At 36.4% G+C, this 22,408-nt stretch overlaps 1 protein-coding gene and 1 non-coding gene across 6 annotated transcripts in view; both read left to right on the plus strand.

Moving 5' to 3' along the window:
* The first annotated feature begins 1,108 nt into the window (after nt 1–1,108).
* Nucleotides 1,109–1,190, plus strand: trnas-uga (transfer RNA serine (anticodon UGA)). Its single transcript has one exon. It is a non-coding gene; the product is annotated as a tRNA-Ser (tRNA).
* Nucleotides 1,191–1,982: 792 nt separating this feature from the next.
* LOC113038436 (rap1 GTPase-activating protein 2-like) overlaps nt 1,983–22,408 on the plus strand; it is a 42,096-nt gene continuing 21,670 nt past the window's right edge. For 2 of the 5 annotated variants that reach the window (XM_026195838.1, XM_026195841.1), the window contains exons 1-2: nt 1,984–2,279; nt 6,039–6,074. In XM_026195838.1, the coding sequence (XP_026051623.1) occupies nt 2,236–2,279; nt 6,039–6,074 (80 nt within the window). In that variant the 5' untranslated portion in view covers nt 1,984–2,235. Of the gene's footprint in view, nt 2,280–2,627; nt 2,757–6,038; nt 6,075–10,473; nt 10,721–22,408 lie in introns of those variants that run through there. The other 3 variants (XM_026195839.1, XM_026195840.1, XM_026195842.1) reach the window with 3 other exon arrangements.

Raw genomic sequence — 22,408 nt, forward strand, 5'->3', positions numbered from 1 at the left:
ATGAAACTGTATTGCATAAAGATGTGCTTTTTGTTTTACTTGCCATCTTTTAAACCACATGCCTTGTTCTATTTCTTACAGTACACACAGTGCATTCCTCCGTCTTGTAGCTGGGGTTAGAGGGCCCCCGGTGGCGTTGTACAGTGGGCCCTGTTTAAAATTGTTTAATTTGTACTGTATGTTCATTCTATTTATTTATTTGTGCTATTTACATAATGTTTAATTTTTTTAAGTTTGTTTTTGTTAATTTAAAATAGCACTGCATAGTCTTCACTGTAAAATAAAATGCACAGTCAAACCAAAATGTATTCAGACACCTTCAACATTTCTCACATTATCACAGTTTATTTGCTGTAGTTTAGAAATTGGTAATAAAATATGACAATAACTCAGAACAAATTAATCTTGATAATGTGGGATAACTTTGATAAAAAGATATGCAATGGAATCAACCAAAACTTCAGACAACTGTCAGTATGACAATATTTACACAAATATCCATACTTTGTTGAACAGTTACCAAGTAAGCAATGCTTAATTTGGTTTAGTCTATGGTGTGAAAAGGTTGCATTAGCAATTAGAAAAGAAAGAAACATTTAAGCAAAACATGGTCAGGTCCCTAATTATTATTATTTTTAAATCAATTTCACTGGTAGCCTACAGTATGAAGAATTTTTGGGTATAATATTTCCAGATCACTATTTTGCCATACTCACTTACATAAATGAACTAGTGGCCTGCACCCACTAGTAAAACAATTCTATCTGATTTTTGGATTGACTTTGGACAAATTCTTGTTAAAACTACAAAGTAATTCAATCAGGAGCAGTGAGTGATTTACTTTAATTTTCATACATTAAAGACACTGACAGCAGAGCTAGTAAATTAGGCGCCTTCACCTTAAGAGACAAACGCATCCATTATAATGATACACATGCGATTTTTTTGCAACTCTTTAGTTTCACTTAAGACATAACCACATACTTTTTCAAACACACTTTCCAAGACAGGTATTTTGACATATTTTGTATATATTTGGTATCGGAAATGTGATGCAAGGGAATGATAGAAGAAGGTTCTATAGTGAGTGATGATAGCGTTGCGGTAAGCTGCGATGGCCGAGTGGTTAAGGCGTTGGACTTGAAATCCAATGGGGTCTCCCCGCGCAGGTTCGAACCCTGCTCGCAGCGAAGTAACATTTATTTTCTTGTTTCCATCGGAACTATTAATCTCCAATTTATTTTTGTGATTTATATTGATTTTAAACACAAATAATGCACGGTAAAAGACTAAAGGATTCTTGAAGGAATTTATGATTCATTCCAGAATGGCCTTTTTTTTATTTGTGGTGCTCATAACGAATATATTAATGTTTACCTAAATTAATAAAAAAAAAAAAAATCTGTCGCTTTCTGATGACATTTGAAAGTCAACTTTTCAGTGAACTAGAAAGAATCGTTGGTCTAAATGAATCTTGCCAGAAGGGGGCGTTAATGTATTTTTGAATAGTGGTGTAGTTCTTAAATCTAGGCACAATTAATGCTTTCACAATGGGCACAGTCTAGAGCCAAATATCACATCACTACCAGTCTTTTCATGATAATGGCGTATTGTGAGATCAAATGCAAAATAGATTCATGCTAAAATCCTAATGCATCTTTCTTTATGCATTCCACTATCCTAATATTAATATTAGTGAAAATAATAGAGTTTGCTGGGTTGCAGGCATGAAAATGCTAAAAAGAATATCATGTAGTTTTTCTACTGTATTATTTTTATAATCACTGTCACTTAAAATGTCTTCTCAGGCAGCCATATTTCATATTTTATATATTCCAGCAGACAGAAGGCCCAGTGGGTCTCTAGAGAGAATGAGATTTTTATTTATTTATGTATTGTTTTTTAAAATACTGCGTTCAGCCCCTCCTCTCTTCCTCCTCCACCCTGTCTTCTACTCTTAACATGTGTGGAGTTGTATGCTGAAGTGAGAGGGAGTGACATAGCGGGTGTGAAAACCCCACATGGTCACAAACATCCACATGCACAAAGGGCGAGAAACAGGGTGGAGAATGAAATCATTTCATAGAGAGAAAGAGATGCACACGAGAGAGTGAGGAAACTGAAAGAGTGATTGTGAGATACTGAAACACGAGCACAGAGGGACGATACAAAAGAGACAGTGAGGAGGGAGAGAGAGGAAGACGAACTGGAGTTAGAGGCGAATAAAGAGGGACCATGCTGAGGAGGAAGAGGAGCGTATCCTTCGGTGGATTCGGATGGTACGTTGCTCATGTGGAACAGCATCAGCTGTCAGCGATGTGGAAATGTCTGCCAGATGACCTGTGATGTGTATTTATGGTTGTCAGCATGCTTGCACCTGCTGTTTTTAATCTGCATTCATTTGCACTCTAAAATGTTGGCTTTGCATTAATTTATAAGATGAATGATTTACAGTGAGGAATATCACACAATATCGATTTGTAATAGTTCTGTGTGACATCAAAGAGAGAAGATGTTAGGTGTGTCGTAACAGTTGATATAGTAATAGTAGCATGTATGCAGATGAATCAGAGGGTTTCCAGTCATCTGGATCTGCCCATTTTTCAACTTCAAGTGTTTTTTTTTTCTTTGCTCACTCATATGGACCAGGACTTTGCAAAAGTTGCTACAGAGCCCTGTTAGTCTGAAATACATGTTTAAACCAAGACAGTTGCTTCGATCATGCCACAGTGGAATATGATGGGGACACTTATTAAGTGAGTAGCAAATGTATTATCTGTATGGAAAAGAAGGTATTGCTATTGCTATTACTCTTTACAAGCTCTACAATGCATTCACAACTTCCAGAGAAACTTAACTGAAGTGAAAGCCAGTGATGTGTCAATCTCTTATAGACATACTAATATTAATAATGATATGATCATTAATGACTTGAATTGAAAGTAATGTGTTTAGTTGTCTCTTTGTTTTTGTTCATATAATGAAAGGCAATGTATTGACTTGCATTGTTTGGACAAAAAGATAGAATAAAGATACGGGTTAAGTTTCTGTACGATGCTCTGACTGAGATTCTGAGTATTTTCTGTAACGTTAAATCATTTAAAAGGAATCGTAGATGCATTAAAGAGCACATTAGCGTGATTTCTCACCACTGTCCTGCTTGAGAGCGTTTCACATTTCCTTTCTGGCTTCCCTCTTGAAACCCTGATCTCACACATGTTGGGTAAGTGTGGGGTTGTGATTGTGTTTCGTTGGTATAGGTTTATCATTACATGCTGGTCTGCATCCTATTCAGATGGTGTGTGTGTGTGTGTCACCACACAGGGAAACGGTGAATATGAAGGCCAAGGTTCTGAAGGGTCAGAGCGAGTGAATGCTTTATTTATGATGCTACAGTTTCAGCTCTCCACTGAGGCTTTTACAGCTTTCAGCACTCTTCTTCTACTTTCTCTCTTGCTCCTCCTCTACATCATCTCCACCTGACAACAAACTTTCCTTTCAAGACTATATTTAGCCGTTTTTAAAGCTATTTGGCCACTTATTTGGTTTGATGTGTTCACAACATTCAGAATTTGCCTAGAAATTGCACTCAGTTCTTAGATTTAGGCGTGGGTTTACACTTACATTTTGGTTTAGGCTTTGCTTTAGGTTGATGGTTTCAAGCCAGAGTTAAGCCAGATACAGTTTTAGAGTTTTTAGATATTAAAAATCATTTTTTTTCTCGTCATAAGCCTTGGCCACAGAAGCTCTCAGGGCTTTAAACACAAATAAATAAACCGACTTGCTGTGAGTAACAGTACAGTAGGTGTTTTCATCCAAAGTTGTCAAATAAACCTGTGCGTAAAAGTGGCATATCACATAAAACATTTGCGAATAAAGCACCATTTCTATCCAGTGAGTTAAAGAGACCCAAAACTGAACTTCCTAAAAAAACTGGGACTAAATATTACTAAGAAAAATAGAAGTTGCTGCAATAAGCGAAGCCACTTTCTGTCTTTTTTTTAATTATAAATTGCACCCAAATGTGTTTGCATCATGGTTCATGAACATGTCTTCTAATCGGATAAACTCATCAGACTCAGCCGAGTGCATATGATTTGTATGAGTATTTTTAGAATGTATGCACATCTTGGCAATTCCAGTATATCCAAGAATTTGCATAAAAATAGGTGGATGGATGCATAGCTAGTATTACCTTTGTGTCACCCCCTATGTATTATTTGTAAAAGCATAGGCTGTATTTCATGTGCTGCAGTAATTCTGGACTAAATGTTGCAAACAAACGAGAATTGCATATAGGGACCTGTGTCAGCTTTTTGCTGTGGGAAATTCTGTATCATGTAAACACACACACACACACACACACACATCCACACCCTTCCTCTCTCAGAAATACCCACATCCCCACCACACCCAGTCACTATCACACCATGCTTTTAATAGTGACACCTCAACAGTCACCTCGCACAAACAGATGGTCACACACACACACACACACACACACACACACACACAAATCATAAGAGATGCTGATTTCATAAGAGAGAGTAGCCTGCGTGTGAGGTACACTTAAACCACATTTGATTCGATTTTTACATCATTTAGCTCTGAAAGCTCCCTCACTGTGGTGGACAGTGAGATGATGGATTGTCTGCAGTCACCAATTACAGACACCGTGCTCATGCAACTGCGCTTTTCCCATCTGTAATACACTTTAAGTTTCACTTTGACATCCATTTATAACCCACATCTGAGTGTGTTGCTCAAAGGTGTGTGCAGCAGTTGAAAATCTCTCTCTTTTTTTTCCATATCGCATGTACATGTGAACTTAATAGGTGCTGTGCAGGCATTGCATTATGTAGAACTATTGGGTTTCAAAGTCTCCTGCTAATACATTTTGACACTCAGGTGCTCCGTTATAATGTGTAATGTGAGTTTCTTCGCAAAATATCAAACCGAAACAAACTGTCTCACTGAATAGGATGTTTCTTTCCCTGTTGTTGTGTGTTTTAGGGAATGGCTCGAGTATAATAAAGAAAATGAGACACAATAACCTCAGTTACTTACAGTAATGGGAGTTGACAGCAGTACCCTCACGGACTGCTGCACATAACCGCTCTCATGGTTAGAAATGTCAAAAATAGCATCTATTAAAGGAATATTCCAGGTTCAACACACTAAGATATTGCTGAACAAGTCAATGATAAGTAATGTGCAGGGACTTTGGGAACAACACATAACACTATTATGAATTTATTATTTTTATTACTATTTTGTGTTAAGCGTTATTTTCATTTTTCATTTTCTTTCTATGAATTATGGATATAGAGTGCTTCATAAAGGTAAAAGCTATTCAAAATACTGTCATTTCAACATTTTTGTAGCATATGAAGCAGAAATGTGAGGTTATAAATCACTCAATTCTTCAATCACTTAACTCTTCTGTTAAAACGTGTGCATTGCGCCGTACATTTTTAAGCGTAATGTTGTCATGGTAAGGAAACTGTAAAACTGGATATAACTTAACGCATAACAAATTGTTCACACTGAAATCATAAAGTCTTCTTGTTTTACGGTTTAAACATTGTGACTATTTAAAAGGTTACAGATTGGTCATTATAAGTGCATCACGTGTGTTTATCGAGATTAAAAGTCCTCATTTAACACTATACCTTCACTCTGCTGATAAAAAGGAAGCTGTATGTAACACATAAACGTGTGAAATATCAAAAACAAGCTGGATAAAAATAAACGGTCACACCCTTTCTCACGGCCTGAGTCAACCCTGTTATGTTTTGATGTGATATTGTGGCTAGTCGGTGCTGGTGGGTGACCTTTTCTGCATGTCAACATTAATTGGGCATTAAGCTAACATGTCGACAACAAAATCATACAGGGATGCTACATTGTCCTTTTTTAACCCCTTTTGTTCCTTTCATCCTGCCAGTTCAGCTGACGGGTCGAACCGAGCAAATTACAGCCATCTACTTTTGTTCCTTGATCCTAAATGCTTTCTTGTCTTTTCTCTTCAAACGCAGGGTTGACAAGTCTACCATTAGCGCCCTTCGAGCCCGGTGAGTACTGTCTGCACCGCCGACCCCCCTCTCCTCTCCATCTCCCACAAAAACTGACAGTCTGTATTCTCTTAGCTATCCGTTTCATGAAAAGAGGTAAATGAGAGGCCTGTTGCTCAGAAGAAAACTGCAGGCAGTGTCGTGTGTATAGATTTGTGTGAACAAAATGCTTCGTTCCTGTGTGAAGAGTATCATCTGTATGTGGTTTCATGTGGCCTCTTTAAGGCTTATTTACTTTCACTCTTATGTAAATGTATATGTTAACCATGAGGACTAACACCATTATAAAGTACTAGTTATTGGTTAGTTGTTTTTGAGTCCAGAATAACCAAAGTGGCTCAGTGAATGAATCAGATGTTAATTAAGGTGTTAATTATTAACAGGCTCATTAGACTGATTCATGAGTCCTTTCAGTTGTTCATTAAAACAAGATCCATTTTATTTGTCAGTTTCAACAGTTAGGACTGTGACTGCCCTGATTTGAAGAAAATATTATAATATGTTATTATTAGAGACTAATATAGTACTTTTTGGGGGGCAGTATGAGTTTAGATATATTAATAATTCATATGTAATTAACATTTATATTATTAAGAATATTTTAAAACATTGAAGTTGATTAAAATGCTAAAAAAAAAAACATGGACATCAATATTTGTTGTTTAAATTGAAGAACACACAGCTCTCCAAACTTCTAGAATCACAAAATTAATTGTGGTAACCTGTATTAGTGCACGCCTAATTTCTGTTAATATTATAGTTATTATGAGTGGAAAAAAGGGGCAGAACCACTGATCTAATCAGATTGAATCAAAATGTGGCCATATGTCATATTATAAGATACATCACTGTCATTAAGTAAATAATCCTTTTAAAACAAATGTTCAAACCCTTACTTGTTGTAATTCTTATTAATCTGAGTTTTCATGCATCCATTGGCAAAATGAAAAATATTTTCACGTTTTGTCATGTAGGGTCCATTTGCCCCAGTAAGAGCTATGCTCAATCTTCATTGGTAACAGCATTAAAGGGTTAATCTGTCCTTTCAAGCCAAATGTTCATATTCGTCGTCCACCTGCTTGCCATCCATCCACTCATTCACAGGGTTTATCTTATTATTCATGGGTGCACATGCATCTTCAGCAGTATCCTCACACGCACAAACAAACAAACAGGGCTCGAAGATCCTGAAAGGCTCTGATGAAGTGGTTTGGTAAAGTGCTCGGAGCATCAGAGTGGAAAGAAGCGTCGCTCTGTTTGTGTGTATCACTGCATAACCCTGAATAGGGTCGTGACTGTAGATCATACACATGGAAATGATCCAGATCTACCTGATATCGGCCTTTACAGGGCCAATTCATGCTTTGCTTTGAGGTGAATTGATGAAAGGCGAGGGTCATTAGTATTTCCATTGTGTTCAGAAGTGTTTGAAGGATGGTGTAGACCACATACCTATTTTTAGAAATCCCACTGGCAAGGTGAAAACCCGGGTCCTTTATGTCTGTAGACCATGTAAGTCTAGACCATCTGGTATTATATAATTTATCTGAATTAGCAAACCCCAAAGGAGTCGGGGTTATTTAACGAAGAATGACACAAATTGCTACAACTTTGCGATGTAATTTTAGTATGTTCTACCGTAGTCTGTTGCTACGAAATGTGAACGAAACTGAACGTTTCGGTATGATTCTTTCTTTCAAGAAGTTATAATTAGTCATTTATGATCATTGAAATAATCAGATCATTAATAACAACGAAAATCAGACTATCAACATTACTGAAGAAAAATAGCAACAAGTCGAACAGCAATATATTCTGTTTTTCCGTTTGTACATGTTTACACAGTTTTATTCACATTTGGGATACACTGCTATTCATTTTATATAATGAGTGATATTTTCATGTTAAGGCTGGTAATCAATAAAAAGCCAATATTAAAATAAAAAATAAAAATGTCTAAATAAATACAATTAAAACACTAACTAAAATCCATTATAATTCGTTATTTGAAATTAAATGGGTATCGATTTAGCTGATCAGGGTTGCCAGGTCTACATAACAAAACAAGCACAATTGTTACAAAAACTAGCTCAATCGCAGTCCGTGAGAAAATGGAGGGGGGGTTCCACCTCAGGGTTTCGCGTCAATCCACGCAGTAACTTGCATCAACAGTATAAAAGTAGTCCAATGATGCGGGAATATTGCTTGGCAACATTGCTACAGGTTTACGCAATTCAGAAATTGAAATTGCAAGTGAATTTCGCAAATAAATACAAAGAAATGACAAGTAACACTTGAATTAACATGAAATTTTAGCTACTTGCTAATGTAAGCATTTGGTGGTACTTGGCCAACATGTTGTTTTGCGTCAGTGTTGTCAAGTCTGCAAATTTCCCACAGAACTAGGCTACTTCAATAGTGTTGTGCGGGTTGTTTTTCATGTTCGTAGGTTGAAGCGACCCCAATAACATGATAATTAGGCTAGTTTGAGTACCAGCTCCTAGTGTAAGTGGTTGATTGCAGAGGTTATTAAGGAAGCTATTTAAGAGGCCTTGTACCTGAGAATCCCTCCACTGAAAATATGATATGGTTTTCTGTCATATCCTGTTCTTTTTTCAGCGATGCTGATGACTTTGAGACCCAGTTCAGACATTTTTGTTTACAATCTAATGTGATGGATCATGCTAGCAACCAGGTGGAGGGGTAGCAGGTGGGATCTCCGCATCTAACCAATCACCCACTGCTCAGCCCTGCTTAGAAGGGTGTGGATGAGCTCGCGCCTTTGCAAACACGCACATATGTTTCACACATCAAACCTGGCAAGACGGGGAAGTTTGTGCTTATGCAACACAGACCACATGCGTTAGCCTGTTTGTGTTTACATGTATGCAAGTGACATTAAAGCATGCTAAGCTAACAAGAAAACCAGTATGTATTGCATTCTGTTGAAAAAAACCCACACAAAACACCACAGCCATGAGTAAAGAGACCCAAACAGGACTTGTTTGCTGAGGTGTTGCTTTATAGGTCTTAAACAGAGTGTGATATCAGCTAGTTATTTTCAAGCCATTTGCTACATTTGCTTAAATTTGCAGCAACTTAGACAAGTGAATTGTAATGTGTGGCAACATGTGAAGGTCACATGCAGTGTCAATATAATTAAAGTTGCTTTTACCACCTTAAGCAGGGCTTCAAGGGATAATATATGTGTATTTTTGAACCTCCATGCTGACAGGTCTGTCAGTCAAGTTGTATTGTTCTGTTGGCTAGTCTTTTGAGAATACAGTTTTTAATGAGCAATTTCTTTTGTATGTTTACTCCTTTGTGTGTTTAAATTTTATTTACAACAATAATAATAATTATTTTATAATTGTATTTTCCTATAATGCATTGAATAAAAAATTGAACAAGGAAACTAAAAATATTATTTTGGATAAATGTAATTATTATTGTTGTTGTTGTTGTAAATATGATAAAGAACATAAAAAGGACATATTTTCAGATAAATAATAATATAATTAAACTATCATTGTTATTGTTATTATAAGTATTATTATAATTGTTGTTGTTTTATACTACAGTGTATAAAAATAATTTAAAAAAACAAAGGAAAATAAAAAGACAGTTTTGGATAATAATAATAATAATTGTAAAAAAAATAGTAATGATTATTGTTGTCATTTATTATTATTATTATTATTGCAAATAAAAAAATATATAAATATAAAAAGGGCATAAAATCGACAAAATTTCAAATAAATATGAATCTAATTAAGCAATATTATTGTTATAATTATCATCATCATCATTGTTTTGTTTATTGTTTTTATTATATTTTGTGTTTTTTCCAGTGTTGTCCCTAAAATATTTCCTTTTTTTTACCTTTTTTCTTTCAATTATGTATATATTATCCATCATAAAGGTAGGCAATTCTCAATTCTTTAATTACATTATAGAAGACTAAGATAAACTGTTTCATTTTTTTCAATGTTGAAATGGTCTCTTTTCCTATTTTTGAACCTTCGTGTTGACATGCCTGTCAGTCACGTTATATTAATACAAACACCCGTAAGTGTATTTGACACATGAAGCTAGTCTGAGACCTCTTGCCGTGCATGACAGACAAGCCAGATCTTCTCTCTGATTGAAGTTTTTGGTGTCTGTTTGTCTTGATATTAGTTTTGCTCATGATTTATTGTCTTGAGTAGCTTATTAAATATTAAAGTATTCAAACTTTGATGCCTATGACTTATTCAGAAGCTCACGGTGGTTTGTGTAATATATGTTGCATCAGTCCATTTATTGCTTCTTCCCCAAACCTGCTGACATATCTTTGTGTGTGTGTGTGTGTGGCGCATAATCAAAATGAGTGAACAAAGCAGACGGGGCTACTAGGGTGTCTGGGAGGATTTCAAACCCCCCTCCCCACCTCTATGTCGTTCTCTCTTTCTCTCTCTCTCTCGCTCACGATAAAGTGTAATGCTTTGTCCTTGCGGAGCATCTAAACCCTAAGAGTACAGTTGTGCAATCAGTAGCCAGTGTGTGCTTCTCGTTCTGACTATCATTTCAACGGATGGTGAGAACTGGAGACTCATTAACTATAGAAGAGACCTGCACGTTACCTTCAAAATGCCTCGGAGACTCTGGTGAGTTCAGCTGCCTGTTGAGTTTAATTTAAATCTTCATGATTGGGATGGATTTTGATGCTTGAAGCTGAAATGCATAAAATGAAGTTTCCATATGGTGTTTCTTAGTAGTTCTTACTGAAGCATAATGCATATTTTAGCATGGGTGCAAACTTGTTTTGCGCTGTATAGATGTGTCAGGTGGTACGTTCAGATTGTGATTGTCAATGTAAAGCACAAGAGCACTTAAAGCACTTTGATTGCACAAGAGGAGGTTTAGGAAGTATTCAATGCAAGTCAGTTTCAAAGGATTATAGAAGTATTACATAAGATGACAGTTTAAGAGTAAGTGGCTCGGTGCTGCTGGTGTTTCTTTGGGTGTCATTCAGCTCAGTTTGCAGTGCTGGAAGTATAATCCGTTACTCCCCGTAAAGCTTGTCACACGCTCCGCTTCTCCCTGCTTTCTCTGCAAATCCAATCCGGGAACAGCTTCCTCACACTAGCCAGGAGAAATAGACACTGTAGCATGTTCCTCTTGATTTTGAGGTAGTCTTTTTTAGACAGCATACAGTTTTTAGTAATGCAGATTCATTATTTCTTTGCTATTTTTATATAATGATTTATTATCTTTTTATTTATAATATTATTATTTTTATTTAACAATAATAAAAAAGTTAAATAAAAAGATTATTAGGATAATGCCAGAAAATAAATCAGAAGATAGTAATATATTTATATAAATTAAATCAAATGTAATATTAATCATACTTTACTTTTAAAATAATATTTATAACTATACTATTATTATATTTATTATAATTGGACTAATTCTTCTATATATTTATTATCTAGGCTATATCTATATAATGCATCATATAGCTAGGCTATTAATAATACAATTAATACACTGTATAATTCCTTTAAAATAATAAGCTAAAGTGATTTTTTTACAAAAAGAAAAAAAAAAGATATTAAACGTACAGTAATGGTTCACCCAAAAAAAATAATTCTGTTATCCTTTACACAGCCTGTTATGTTTTGCCATCATCTGTATGAATTTCTTTCTTCCGTTGAAGACAAAAGAAGATATTTTGAAGAATGTTGATAACCAAAGAGTTAACGATAGCCATTGACTTCCTTAGTAATTGTATTTTTTTTCCATACTATAGAAGTCAGTGGCTACCGGCAACCCAAACATGTTTGAATTTTCATTTTCGGGTGAACTATTCTTTATACCTTTCAAAGTATGACATATTATACATTGTCACAAGGTATACGGTTTAAAGTTGAAGTTGATTGTGCATTTTAATTAACTGCAGTCATGACAACTCTCGGAAAGGATTGTAAGATCTTTATTAATGTAAATAGAATGTGCATAGGTTTGGTGTTGGCGGATCAGATATACTATGCTGCTGCAGAGCAAGTAGACTTGCTTCAGATCATAAAATTAAAAGGAAACATGCTGCTGCTGCTAGAGAGAGGAAGATCCTCCGGAGCAGATCTAGGCAGGTGGTGCTGGGGAGGTGGTGGGCTATTACGAGGATACGCATACTCGCGTACTGTGCAGACATACGCCCTGGTTATATAGGAAAATGGTCATTAGTATGTGAATCCGACAGGCTGGGAACATAGAATTAGAGCATGTGTAGAGTTTCCTGGCTGAACTATTCATTAAACTTATCTTATTTATACTTATAACTAAGATATAATCATGGGAATAGCAAAATATTTGGCTGCAATATAATTTCGAAAACATAAGAGCTTTAGTCTGTTCTCTACTTTTAAGTGTGTTCACTGAGCGGCTGGTATTCAATCTGAGTTCATCCTCACTTTTAGTGCACTTGACACTTTATTCATTGTTTGACTGCTGGTCTTCAGCAGACCGAGCCTCTTCCACATCACTGCTCATTCGTCCTCTTCCTTTCTCTGTCTGTCCATCTCTCCATCATGCCCTACAGGAGCCGTGCTCGCCTGATGAAAAATAAATGCATAGCTGGAAGAGTGAGATCCTCTCATAGCGGGAAAAAACAGAGTTACACAACTGAACCGCTTATAACCTGAGACAAGAACTTGGTTTATCCAGCACTATTATGCCTGTATGTTCACAAGCGTGTATAAACATTGTGTGTGTGATTGTGATCTAGTTAAGTTTTATTCCCTCTGCACCTCAGTTTCACATGGCCCTATTAAGATATGACGCTTATTTCTGCTGGAGGCAGTTAGGCTAAAGACAGCAACAAATCAAAATCAGTTTGTGAAAGAAGAAGAGTCGTAATGACAGCTCCTGCTGAGAAATCTCATTGTCATGTTACAAAACTGGGTTATAAAAGAAAAGCAATTAGACTAATCACAAACTGAGCCCTGTCCTGCTAAAAGACCACTGTGACTGATCAGCATTTGTTTTTTAACTTACTAGCTAGCCTCATCAGCTTGAACCAGTTTAGAAATTCACACCGGTTGTGTAGCATTGTCCTTATCAAGCTTCTAAACTGAATGTAACATGCAACTACTGCCACTTATAGGTACAGTACATGTGTGTGACTGTAAACTGTTTTGTTTTTAATGGAATATTTCACCCAAAAATGAAAATTTGCTGACAGTTTACTCAACATGTAATCCAGACAAATCCAGTCCATAAATAAACATCTTACAGAGTGAGAAGCTGCATGTATGTGGATTACTTGTTTTTATCATCTGATTATTATCTGCTGTATTAAACAAATTATCTTAGTTTTTGGACACGCTTTGGGAGCCGACACTTGAAACAGACAGTGGAGGCGATTAGACGCTCCAGGTGTGGAAATTAATTAGGGCAAATTGATAAATCACATGTGATTGTCATGCTTCTGTGATTAGCAGAACATGTCCATCATCTACTTTCAAATGGAGCTGCACTTAATACACAGAGCCATAGTTCACTGACAAGCTATGCAATATCTCCACATCATGAGTAGACACGCCCCTTACTGCCCCTTAACTTTGTTTTGGTACTCGGCCGGACTCAGTTTTCTAAAACCGTTTTTAAAAAAATGCATATCCCACCTTTAAAGGAAAAGAGCACTGTTAGATAAACAAGGCAACAATAGATGATAGATGGCACTCGTGGAGGTAGGAAAACAAAGTTCTTTATAAACCGCAGGTTTGCTTGTAATAAAGCTTTAATGCAAAAGATTAGACATTCAAGTTGTTTCTGTCAATTTTAATTTAGAATGTTTGTGATCATGCAAGAAAAGTAATTTGAATGTTTTGCCACTTATTTGAGCAATTTAATATATAAATCTAGAAGTAAAAGCAAAAGTAAAAAGCATTGAATAATGTGTTTCTTATATTTATTGTATTTAAACACATCTATGAATGATTGTGTATCACAACGTTGAATATAATGGATAAATGTTGTGTTTGCAGTAAACAGCCACAGATCAGTTTCAGACTCTGCTGCTGCTTCTGCACCGCTTACACACTGGACATGGACTGCATGCACACTGCAAACCGGAGTATGTGTGAACCTCGCATACAGCTCATGAAATCAGGCTTGTGCTGTGTGTAAGCTATTGTACAACAATTGCACCATTGTAAAAACAAAAATGCAGCGCATGATCAAACATTTAGGTGAGATAAATATATATTTTTGAAAAATGCCTACCCCCCCCCCCCCCCCCTCCACCCATCAAAAAAATAAAAATAAACATCTCACCTAAGTCACCTAAGATGGGAGTTCATTTTCAAATATGAAATTCAGGCCTTGAATAATTGTCTAAAAATCTTGACTGGATCATCACTATAAATAATTGTACATGATAAAAAGAAGGCTTTTCGTATCGGCACGAATCAGATCAGATCAGGAATCAGAATCAGATACTGCTTCCTGTGATCGGCCTCAAAAATCCTGATCATGCATTATTAAAATAGCTAAATTCAAGAACCATTATTCAACTATACTAATAAAATGCTTCTGGGAAATGTGTCATTACATATATTCATATTGTTTACTGCATCATTGAGATTATGCTTTTGATTGAATTATGCAAAACAAAACAAAAAATCCTCAGATATTCATGTATAGTTAGTGTGTGTCATTAAATCTAATGGACATGTCTTTACAGCACCATATTTTTATTGAAATATTACCACTAGAGGGCCTTGCATTCACATTATACTGTACTGAATTTAGGGTTGAGTACAGTTTTATCAGAAAAAATTACATTTAAAAAATGATTAGGATAAACCTATAAAAGATATTTGGATTTACTACATCTAAAAGGTATCTCTCACTTATGACAGTCTATAAGCAGGTCTTGTGTATTTGTAGTGGCTTGCTTTGGCCTGAGCTTCTGAAAGCATTTCAACAGCTGTGTATGATTAGATTCTTGCTCTCTGTGTGTCATAGAACTATTAAAGTCGAGTGGCGTGTTAATCAGGACACACATTGTTCACTTCCTGACAGAAGGATGTGCAGCGTAGTGTCCCAGCCTTTCTGACACAGACAGCTGATGTAAATGAACAGCATTTCAATTAGGAGCTATTGTGTTCACTGAAATACTGTCGGTGGATATTGTGACGCATAGACTTTCTTTCTTCTTTTACCACCTGATCTGCTGTCCTCGGTTTTTTATGCCTTATTGGTCTTATTCGTCTCTTTCAATCAATGTCCAGCTACATTTTCCACTTCTCAGAGTTGTGATGACCACGTCAAGCTCACCTTCTTACCTTCAGGAGACAGATGCACCTTATTTTGAAAGTGAGATTTGTACAGGGAAGATTTATTTCCTCCCGGATTTGGATCAAAGCAGGACAGTGTACATCAGAGCAGTGGGGGACAGAGACGGTGCAACAGAGACAGAAAGAGCAGATAAAAAGACAGAGGTAAAGACCAGAGAAAAGGTCAAGAAAAGAGCGAGTTAACATGAGGTGTGGTGGAACAGCACGTATACCAAATGGGTTGTGCATACCAAAAAGACTACAGTATTAAGTACAGTGTTGTCCAACAGTTAGGTCCAAATATGTTTGGACACTGACACAGTTTTCATCATTTTGGCTCTGTATGCCATTAGAATAGATTTAAAATAAAGCAATAAAGATTAAACTGAAGTGCAGACGTTAAGCTTTTGTTCAAGGGGTTGAACAAAATATACCATAAAATCCTTAGGAATTAAAATACCTTTTTTATTTTTTATTCTACTTTTGTCTTTGGCAGGTGAAATGCATGCTTAGTCAGGTTGAGTTCAGGCGATTGACTCTGCCATTGCAGAATATTCCTCTTTTTCCCTTCAAAAACTCCTGGGTTGCTTTTGCTGTATGTTTTGGGTCATTGTTCATTTGTACTATGAAGCACCGCCCAATCAACTTTGCAGCATTAGGCTGAATCTGGGCAGAGAGTATATCCCTTTACAATTCAATTCAGAATTCTTCCAGCTGCTTCTGTCTTCTGTCACGTCATCAATGAACACCAGGAACCCAGTGCCACTGAAAGCCATGCATGCTCAAGACTCACACTGCTCCACCATGTTTCACAGATGATGTGCTTTGGATCATGAGCTCTTCCAAATCTTCTCCATACTTTTTTCTTCCCATTATTATGATACAGGTTGATCCTAACTTCATCCATCCAAAGAATGCTTTTCCAGAAGTACTCTGGTTTTCTTAGATGTTTTTGGCCAAGTCTAATCTGGCCTTGTTTACACCTTTTAATGGACCCTCTGCATTTGTTCTCGTGAAGTCTTCTCTTAATTAGACTTTGACAGTTACACTCCTACCTCCTGGAGAGTGTTCTTCACTTGACTGGATGTTGTGAAAGGGTTTTTCTTTACCATGGAGGGGATCTTATGATCATCCACCACTGTTGTCCAGGCTTTTTTATGTTGCTCTGCTCACCAGAGTGTTTTTTCTCAAAATGCACCAAACTGTTAATTTGGCCACTGAATGTTTCTGCTTTCTGATGAATTTGTTTTGTTTTTGAAGCCTAACAATTGTCTGTTTCACTTGCATGTAAAGCTTCTTTGGTTTAGAGCAACAGCTCCCAAATACAAATGGCACACTTAGAATCAACTCCAAACCTTTTACCAGCTTAATTAATGTAGATAAAATGAAGGAATAGCCCACAACTGTCCATGAAACAGCTTTTGAGTCAACTGTCCAATTACTTAATTACTGAAAAACGGAGGAGGTACATATTAAAGAGCTGTGATTCCTGAACCTTTTCTCCAATTATAGTGAGAATACCCTCAAATTAAAGCTCATAGTGTGCACTTTAAACCCATGTTCATTATATAACTAACTTGAATGTGCTTTGGTCAACAGCTAAAAACATTTCAATTGTACCTGTCCAAATATATATGGACTTAACTGTGTGTTAGAGGAGTTGGTTGATAGCATGAATTCTCTCTTTACTAAACTGACCAATCACAGTAAATATTCAAATGATGGATGTAGCCAAAAATGTAGCCGAAAAAGGAACATAAAACTGAAAGTATTATAGTTTTTTTGTGCTTTCATAGCATAATGCCAAACAATTAAATATTGTGCATGAGCACAGGCACTCAGCACTAGCAACTTGCAAGTAAGAAAGTTTCATTATTTTCCAGTGTCTGTACTATTTCTACCCAGAAGTTATGAGAGATAAAAAATCTTTGTTGTACTTGCATGTAACTCTTTACTCCCCCACACAAGCGCTTTAAATGTGTTTTGGTCTGCTCCATTGTTCCATTATACTAGACAGATGTGTTTGACCATTGTGCTTGTGTCTTTTGTAGTGAAGATGTGGTCATTGTTCAATAGTAATTCACGCGATCATGAATTTCAAGATTTCCCCATGCATATTTTAAAACGGGTTTAAGTTGGTCACTTTGATTTGCTGTATTGACCAACAAAAAGCCCCCCTTTTAGCATTGAAACCTGATTGTAGTTAAAGGGTTAGTTCTCCCAAAAATTAAAATTAGTCCATGTTTTACTCAACCTCAAAGCATCCTATGTGTACATGACATTCTTTTTTCAGATGAATCCAGTCGGGAGTTGTATTAAAAGCTGTCCTTGCACTTCCAAGTTTTATAATTGCATGGGCTGGTGTTTTTTGTTCAACAGGCCAAAAGTAGTTGAAAACAGCGCATCCATCCATACTAAAACGTGCCTCACACGGTTCCAGGGGTGAATAAAGACCTCCTGTAGCGAATCGATGCTTTTTTTAAGAAAATGTTATTAACACTTTTCTTTTTTTTTTTTTTTTACTTCTACTAAGTGTCGCACGCAGAAGTCATTCAGGCAGATGATATAGGATGTAGTCGAAGTGCACGCGCCTGTGATTAGTGACAAACACGCAAATTCAACGAAGAGACAGCTAAAAATATGTCGGCCACACATTAGAAGGAAAAAAACCATTTGTAAAGAAAAATGTAAGAGGATTTCGATATAAGCCAATAGGAGACTGGTTTCCCTTTGCTAAAGTAAGGAAACTTTGCTTCCTTTGCTCCTGTAAACAAACTTGCGAGACTAGCATGCGACTGCTGTATGTGCTGCGAATACTTCCTATGTCATGCTTTGTGTGTCCCTTTGTGCGACCCTCAATCTGAGGTCACACAAGAAAAATTATTCACATGAGTCTGGCCACTATGTGGTGATATTATTGGACAAAAACAAAAAATGCCTATAATTACATATCTGTTAGTTTGATTGACTTGAAAATTCACATACAGTATATTTGTCCAAAGTCAATGAGCCATTTGCGTATCTCGAAAAACAGGTGAGGTGGCATTTAAGCACCTATTAGATGGGTTAATGGAGGCTGATCGTAATGAAACTTAGCGGCCTGTTTGACTTACAGCCTTAAAGGTCTGTGAGAAACTAATGGGGTGATATCGCATTTTTCAAGTGTTTAATTGATTGCACACTTTTCACACATACACACGATATTCATAGCATATGATAGATCTCCTCATTATGAGCTACTTTGCCTCTAGAACCACTGCTGTATATTAAATCATTTGTTAATTATTTGAGATTATTCAAAAAAACACTTTAGCGAACTGGTCCTAGATGTTTTGCCCGATTATCACCAATATTGATACAGAGCACCTTCAGATGGTGATGACACAAAGTTATTAAAGCTTTTTTATAGATCTTTCTTGAGTGAAGCATGAATGAATTTAACAAATAGCTCGCCGAAGTGGACAGGAGGCTGTATCTCCTCAATGCTTATATTGTATTCAGATCAAACTTGGAGTTTATGGCAACCATGTCTTGAGGTTACATGCACAGTTTTGACACAGCACCACCTAGTGGTCAGGAGATATGAAAAATGCCGAAATGCTTCTAAGGTTGTATTTCTGCAATGCTTTGGCATATTGGCACCAACCTATGCGTTTGTCATTGTCACCCATAGTTAACCACTCCATGTCAATTTGGGAACAGCGCTATCTATTGGAAAAAAGTGATAAATCATTAATTAATGTTACTAGTCATTTTATTTAATATATGATTTTTCAGCCGTTTTGAGTGAAATAATTTTAAATGGCCGTAGTTACTGAAAGGTCTTAAAAACCTGTGGTGTGGATGCCAGTATAGTTATAGTTATCATCAGAGTTATGTTTTTTGGTCCATTTATAATGGTCATGGAGGGTCAAATTGATGAATTAAGCCATATATGATGTGATATATGGAATATCAAACTGCATGTGGCCTCTGAGAACACAGCTGCCTGTTGGTATCGAGCTGATAAATTGAATGTGTTTTGGTACACAGTGTCATAATAGAGGGCACGTACACACACACACACACACGAAACACTTCAAAGGCAACATAGATAGAGACTTCTGGATCTGCCTTATACCTTTAGTCTCGCAGCTTGTGCTAGAGCAGTATGTCGGGGGTTTTAATGAAAAGAAGCAGTGCAAAAAAGGAAGACTGTTTATAAACTACACAAGAAAGCCAAAGCCAGTCTATGTGGCATCCCTGCTGAGAAGAGAAGGGCAGACAGAAACCTGTAGACTTCAGATATTTACCCACTCAAATCTCTGTTGCTGTCACATTTTAGGATCAAGTGCTCTTGTGTCTGTGTGCTCTGTCTCCAGGGTCTTATCAATGACTGCATGTGTGTATCAGGCATGAAAGCAGCAGGGGGCCAGTTCTCCCAGCACGTGTTCACTCTGCTGACCAGTGGCCTTGAATACTAAGCACACGGCTCTGGTCGTGTATCTTCAGTTATCATGGGTCCTTACCTCGAACTGGCATATCTGTTCAATTGTGGTTCCACATTGTGGTTTAACAAGAGGCACCTGCTGGTTGTGCTTTTTGAAACATCCGCTCTAATGATGGAAAGAGACACTACATTTCCTCACACATTCCTATGAAAGTATTACACAATAATTCACTTTTAGCAGTTTGTTAACCGTTTAGATTAATGTTTGTCTGATGCTGGTGTAAATATGCATAATTTCTCATCTGTATCAGGTAGTTTCAGCAATTGTGGCATTGTTACATTACTTTAAAAAAACAGTTTTTTAAATAACTGTAAGAAAAAAAATCAAGAATAATTAAATATATCTTTTTATTTATTAGCAATACAAGTTTGTTTATATTTATGAATCAACATTTGTGACTGGTTGCATAAAGCTGTTTGAAAACAAACTCTGAGTTTCAGAGTGGGTTTAAGAATTGACACATCTCTACAAATCCAGCCCGGTTTAAATCAAGTTCAGTGGGCTCACAATGCTTGCTATAAACATTTTCCGTCACCTCAGGGTTTAAGCCAGAGTTTATGATTAATTCTGGAGCGTGTGCACCTGAAAGTCAGAAGTCTGCAGGGAACAGCCAATCGCACAAAATATAAGAGAGTGTCAGTTTGATTCATTCCTCCTTATGGTTGTTTTGAAAAATATAATGAATTTAAATGCACTTACAAAGGAGGAAGAAACACAGCTACTGCCACAAAAGTTGTAGAAGGCAGCTGAAAGAAAATAACTGATTATTTCAATGCAAGTAAATGAACTGAATTTATACGCTTAATAATTTATATATGTTCACAGAGCTTAAAAGAAAACATGTAAGTTTAATAGTAGTTGTTAAAAAAATATTGCTTATATTGCCATGATAATTAAAGGAATTCTTCACCCAAATATTTAAATTAATGCTGAAAATGTACTAACCCTCAGGTCATCCGAGATGTAGATGAGTTTGTTTGTTCATTGGAATAGATTTGGAGAAATTTAGCATCCTCTTCAGTGAATGGGTGCCGTCAGAATGATAATAAGATTAAAAAAAAAGTAATCCACTAGACTCCAGTCCATAAATCAACATCTTGTGAAGTAAAAAATAGTTTTTAATAAACAAATCCATTATTAAGACATTTCTAACTTCAAACTCGAGTTGATTTCTTTTCATCTCATCTTAATCTGGAGAGAAATATGCACAGATCAAGCACAATTACAAGCATAACAGTTCTAAACAAATATGTCAATGGATTTATACCAGAGAGGAAAACAGGGAATGGACTTCTTCACTGGAGGAAGTGTAATTTTGGAATATGTACTCTTATGTATTTTGACCCGGAAACGACTGTTTAAGTCAAACTTTTATTGATTATATTTTATTAATGCAATAAATGGTGTCTGTTTATTTTTGAAGTTTAATATTTCTTTCTAGAAAATAACCAATAAACAAAAATTCAAACTGTTAAGATATTGTTAGAAGGATGCAAAAATTGCAAACCTGACTTGACCCAACAAAGAAAATAAGCATTTTTTTTTAGTTTCAGGCTGTGTTTTGTATCCTAGATAGAAATTCGCCCAATGTATTGAGCAAAGGAACCGCAATCTGAATACCATCCTGATGACACCTAAGCCTATACTATTATTTTATGATTTGCTCACGTGAAAATATCAGCTCCATCTCCACCAACATCCCTCGTCTCACACGCTACAAAATAGCACGCTTGTCTTATTCAGTATCATACCACCACATAAAGGATGTTCAAATCATCCCTACATGTCATGAGTCATTTGTATTTCATGACTGTTTTTGAAACGAGCTGATTTGCACACTATATATCGTTACACTTGTTGTATTGGCATATTTGTCTGGCAGCCATTAGTCTGTGACACACAGCTCTTGATGAGTCTGAATGCCTCATCATAGAGCGCCACACCAGTGTTGTCCTGTGCACACGGCGATAATTGCCTTCAGCTAGCAAATCCCCTGAAGCATTTAATGCTCTTTATGTTACGGAAGTGTTTTGCTCACATTCACCCTCTCTCGCTCCGGCCGAAATCATAACAAGTAGGAGCGGATTTGCACAGCAGGTGAAATTAAATGATGAAAATGGGTTTATAATTGCAGGGAGTGTAAACAAAGCCCTCTGAAATCTCCTTATGACTTTCTGTTTGAAGAGTCTAAGACAAAACAGCTTCAGCGTGCATTTTGATGCATATCAAATATTGTTATATTGGATATTCTTTGAGTTAGGATTCTTTTCTAGATATAAATGAATGTAATATAATGGCTTGCCAGTTAATAGTTGCTATTTGGTTCAGGATTTGGTGTCTTTTGAGATATTTAGAAAGGTTAACTTGACATCAAAGAGACTGAGAGTCTTGTCACAGATATAAAATGTGCCTACAGGGCAGGAACAAAATCCACACAGACACCATGTAATCGGGGTATCGAATGGAAGAAAAGAGCTGGAATAGCAATAATTCCATACTGGGGGCTTCTGAGAATAAAACG

This window comes from Carassius auratus, chromosome 21, assembly GCF_003368295.1.
Source record: "Carassius auratus strain Wakin chromosome 21, ASM336829v1, whole genome shotgun sequence".
In the NCBI taxonomy this organism is placed as follows: Eukaryota; Metazoa; Chordata; class Actinopteri; order Cypriniformes; family Cyprinidae; genus Carassius; species Carassius auratus.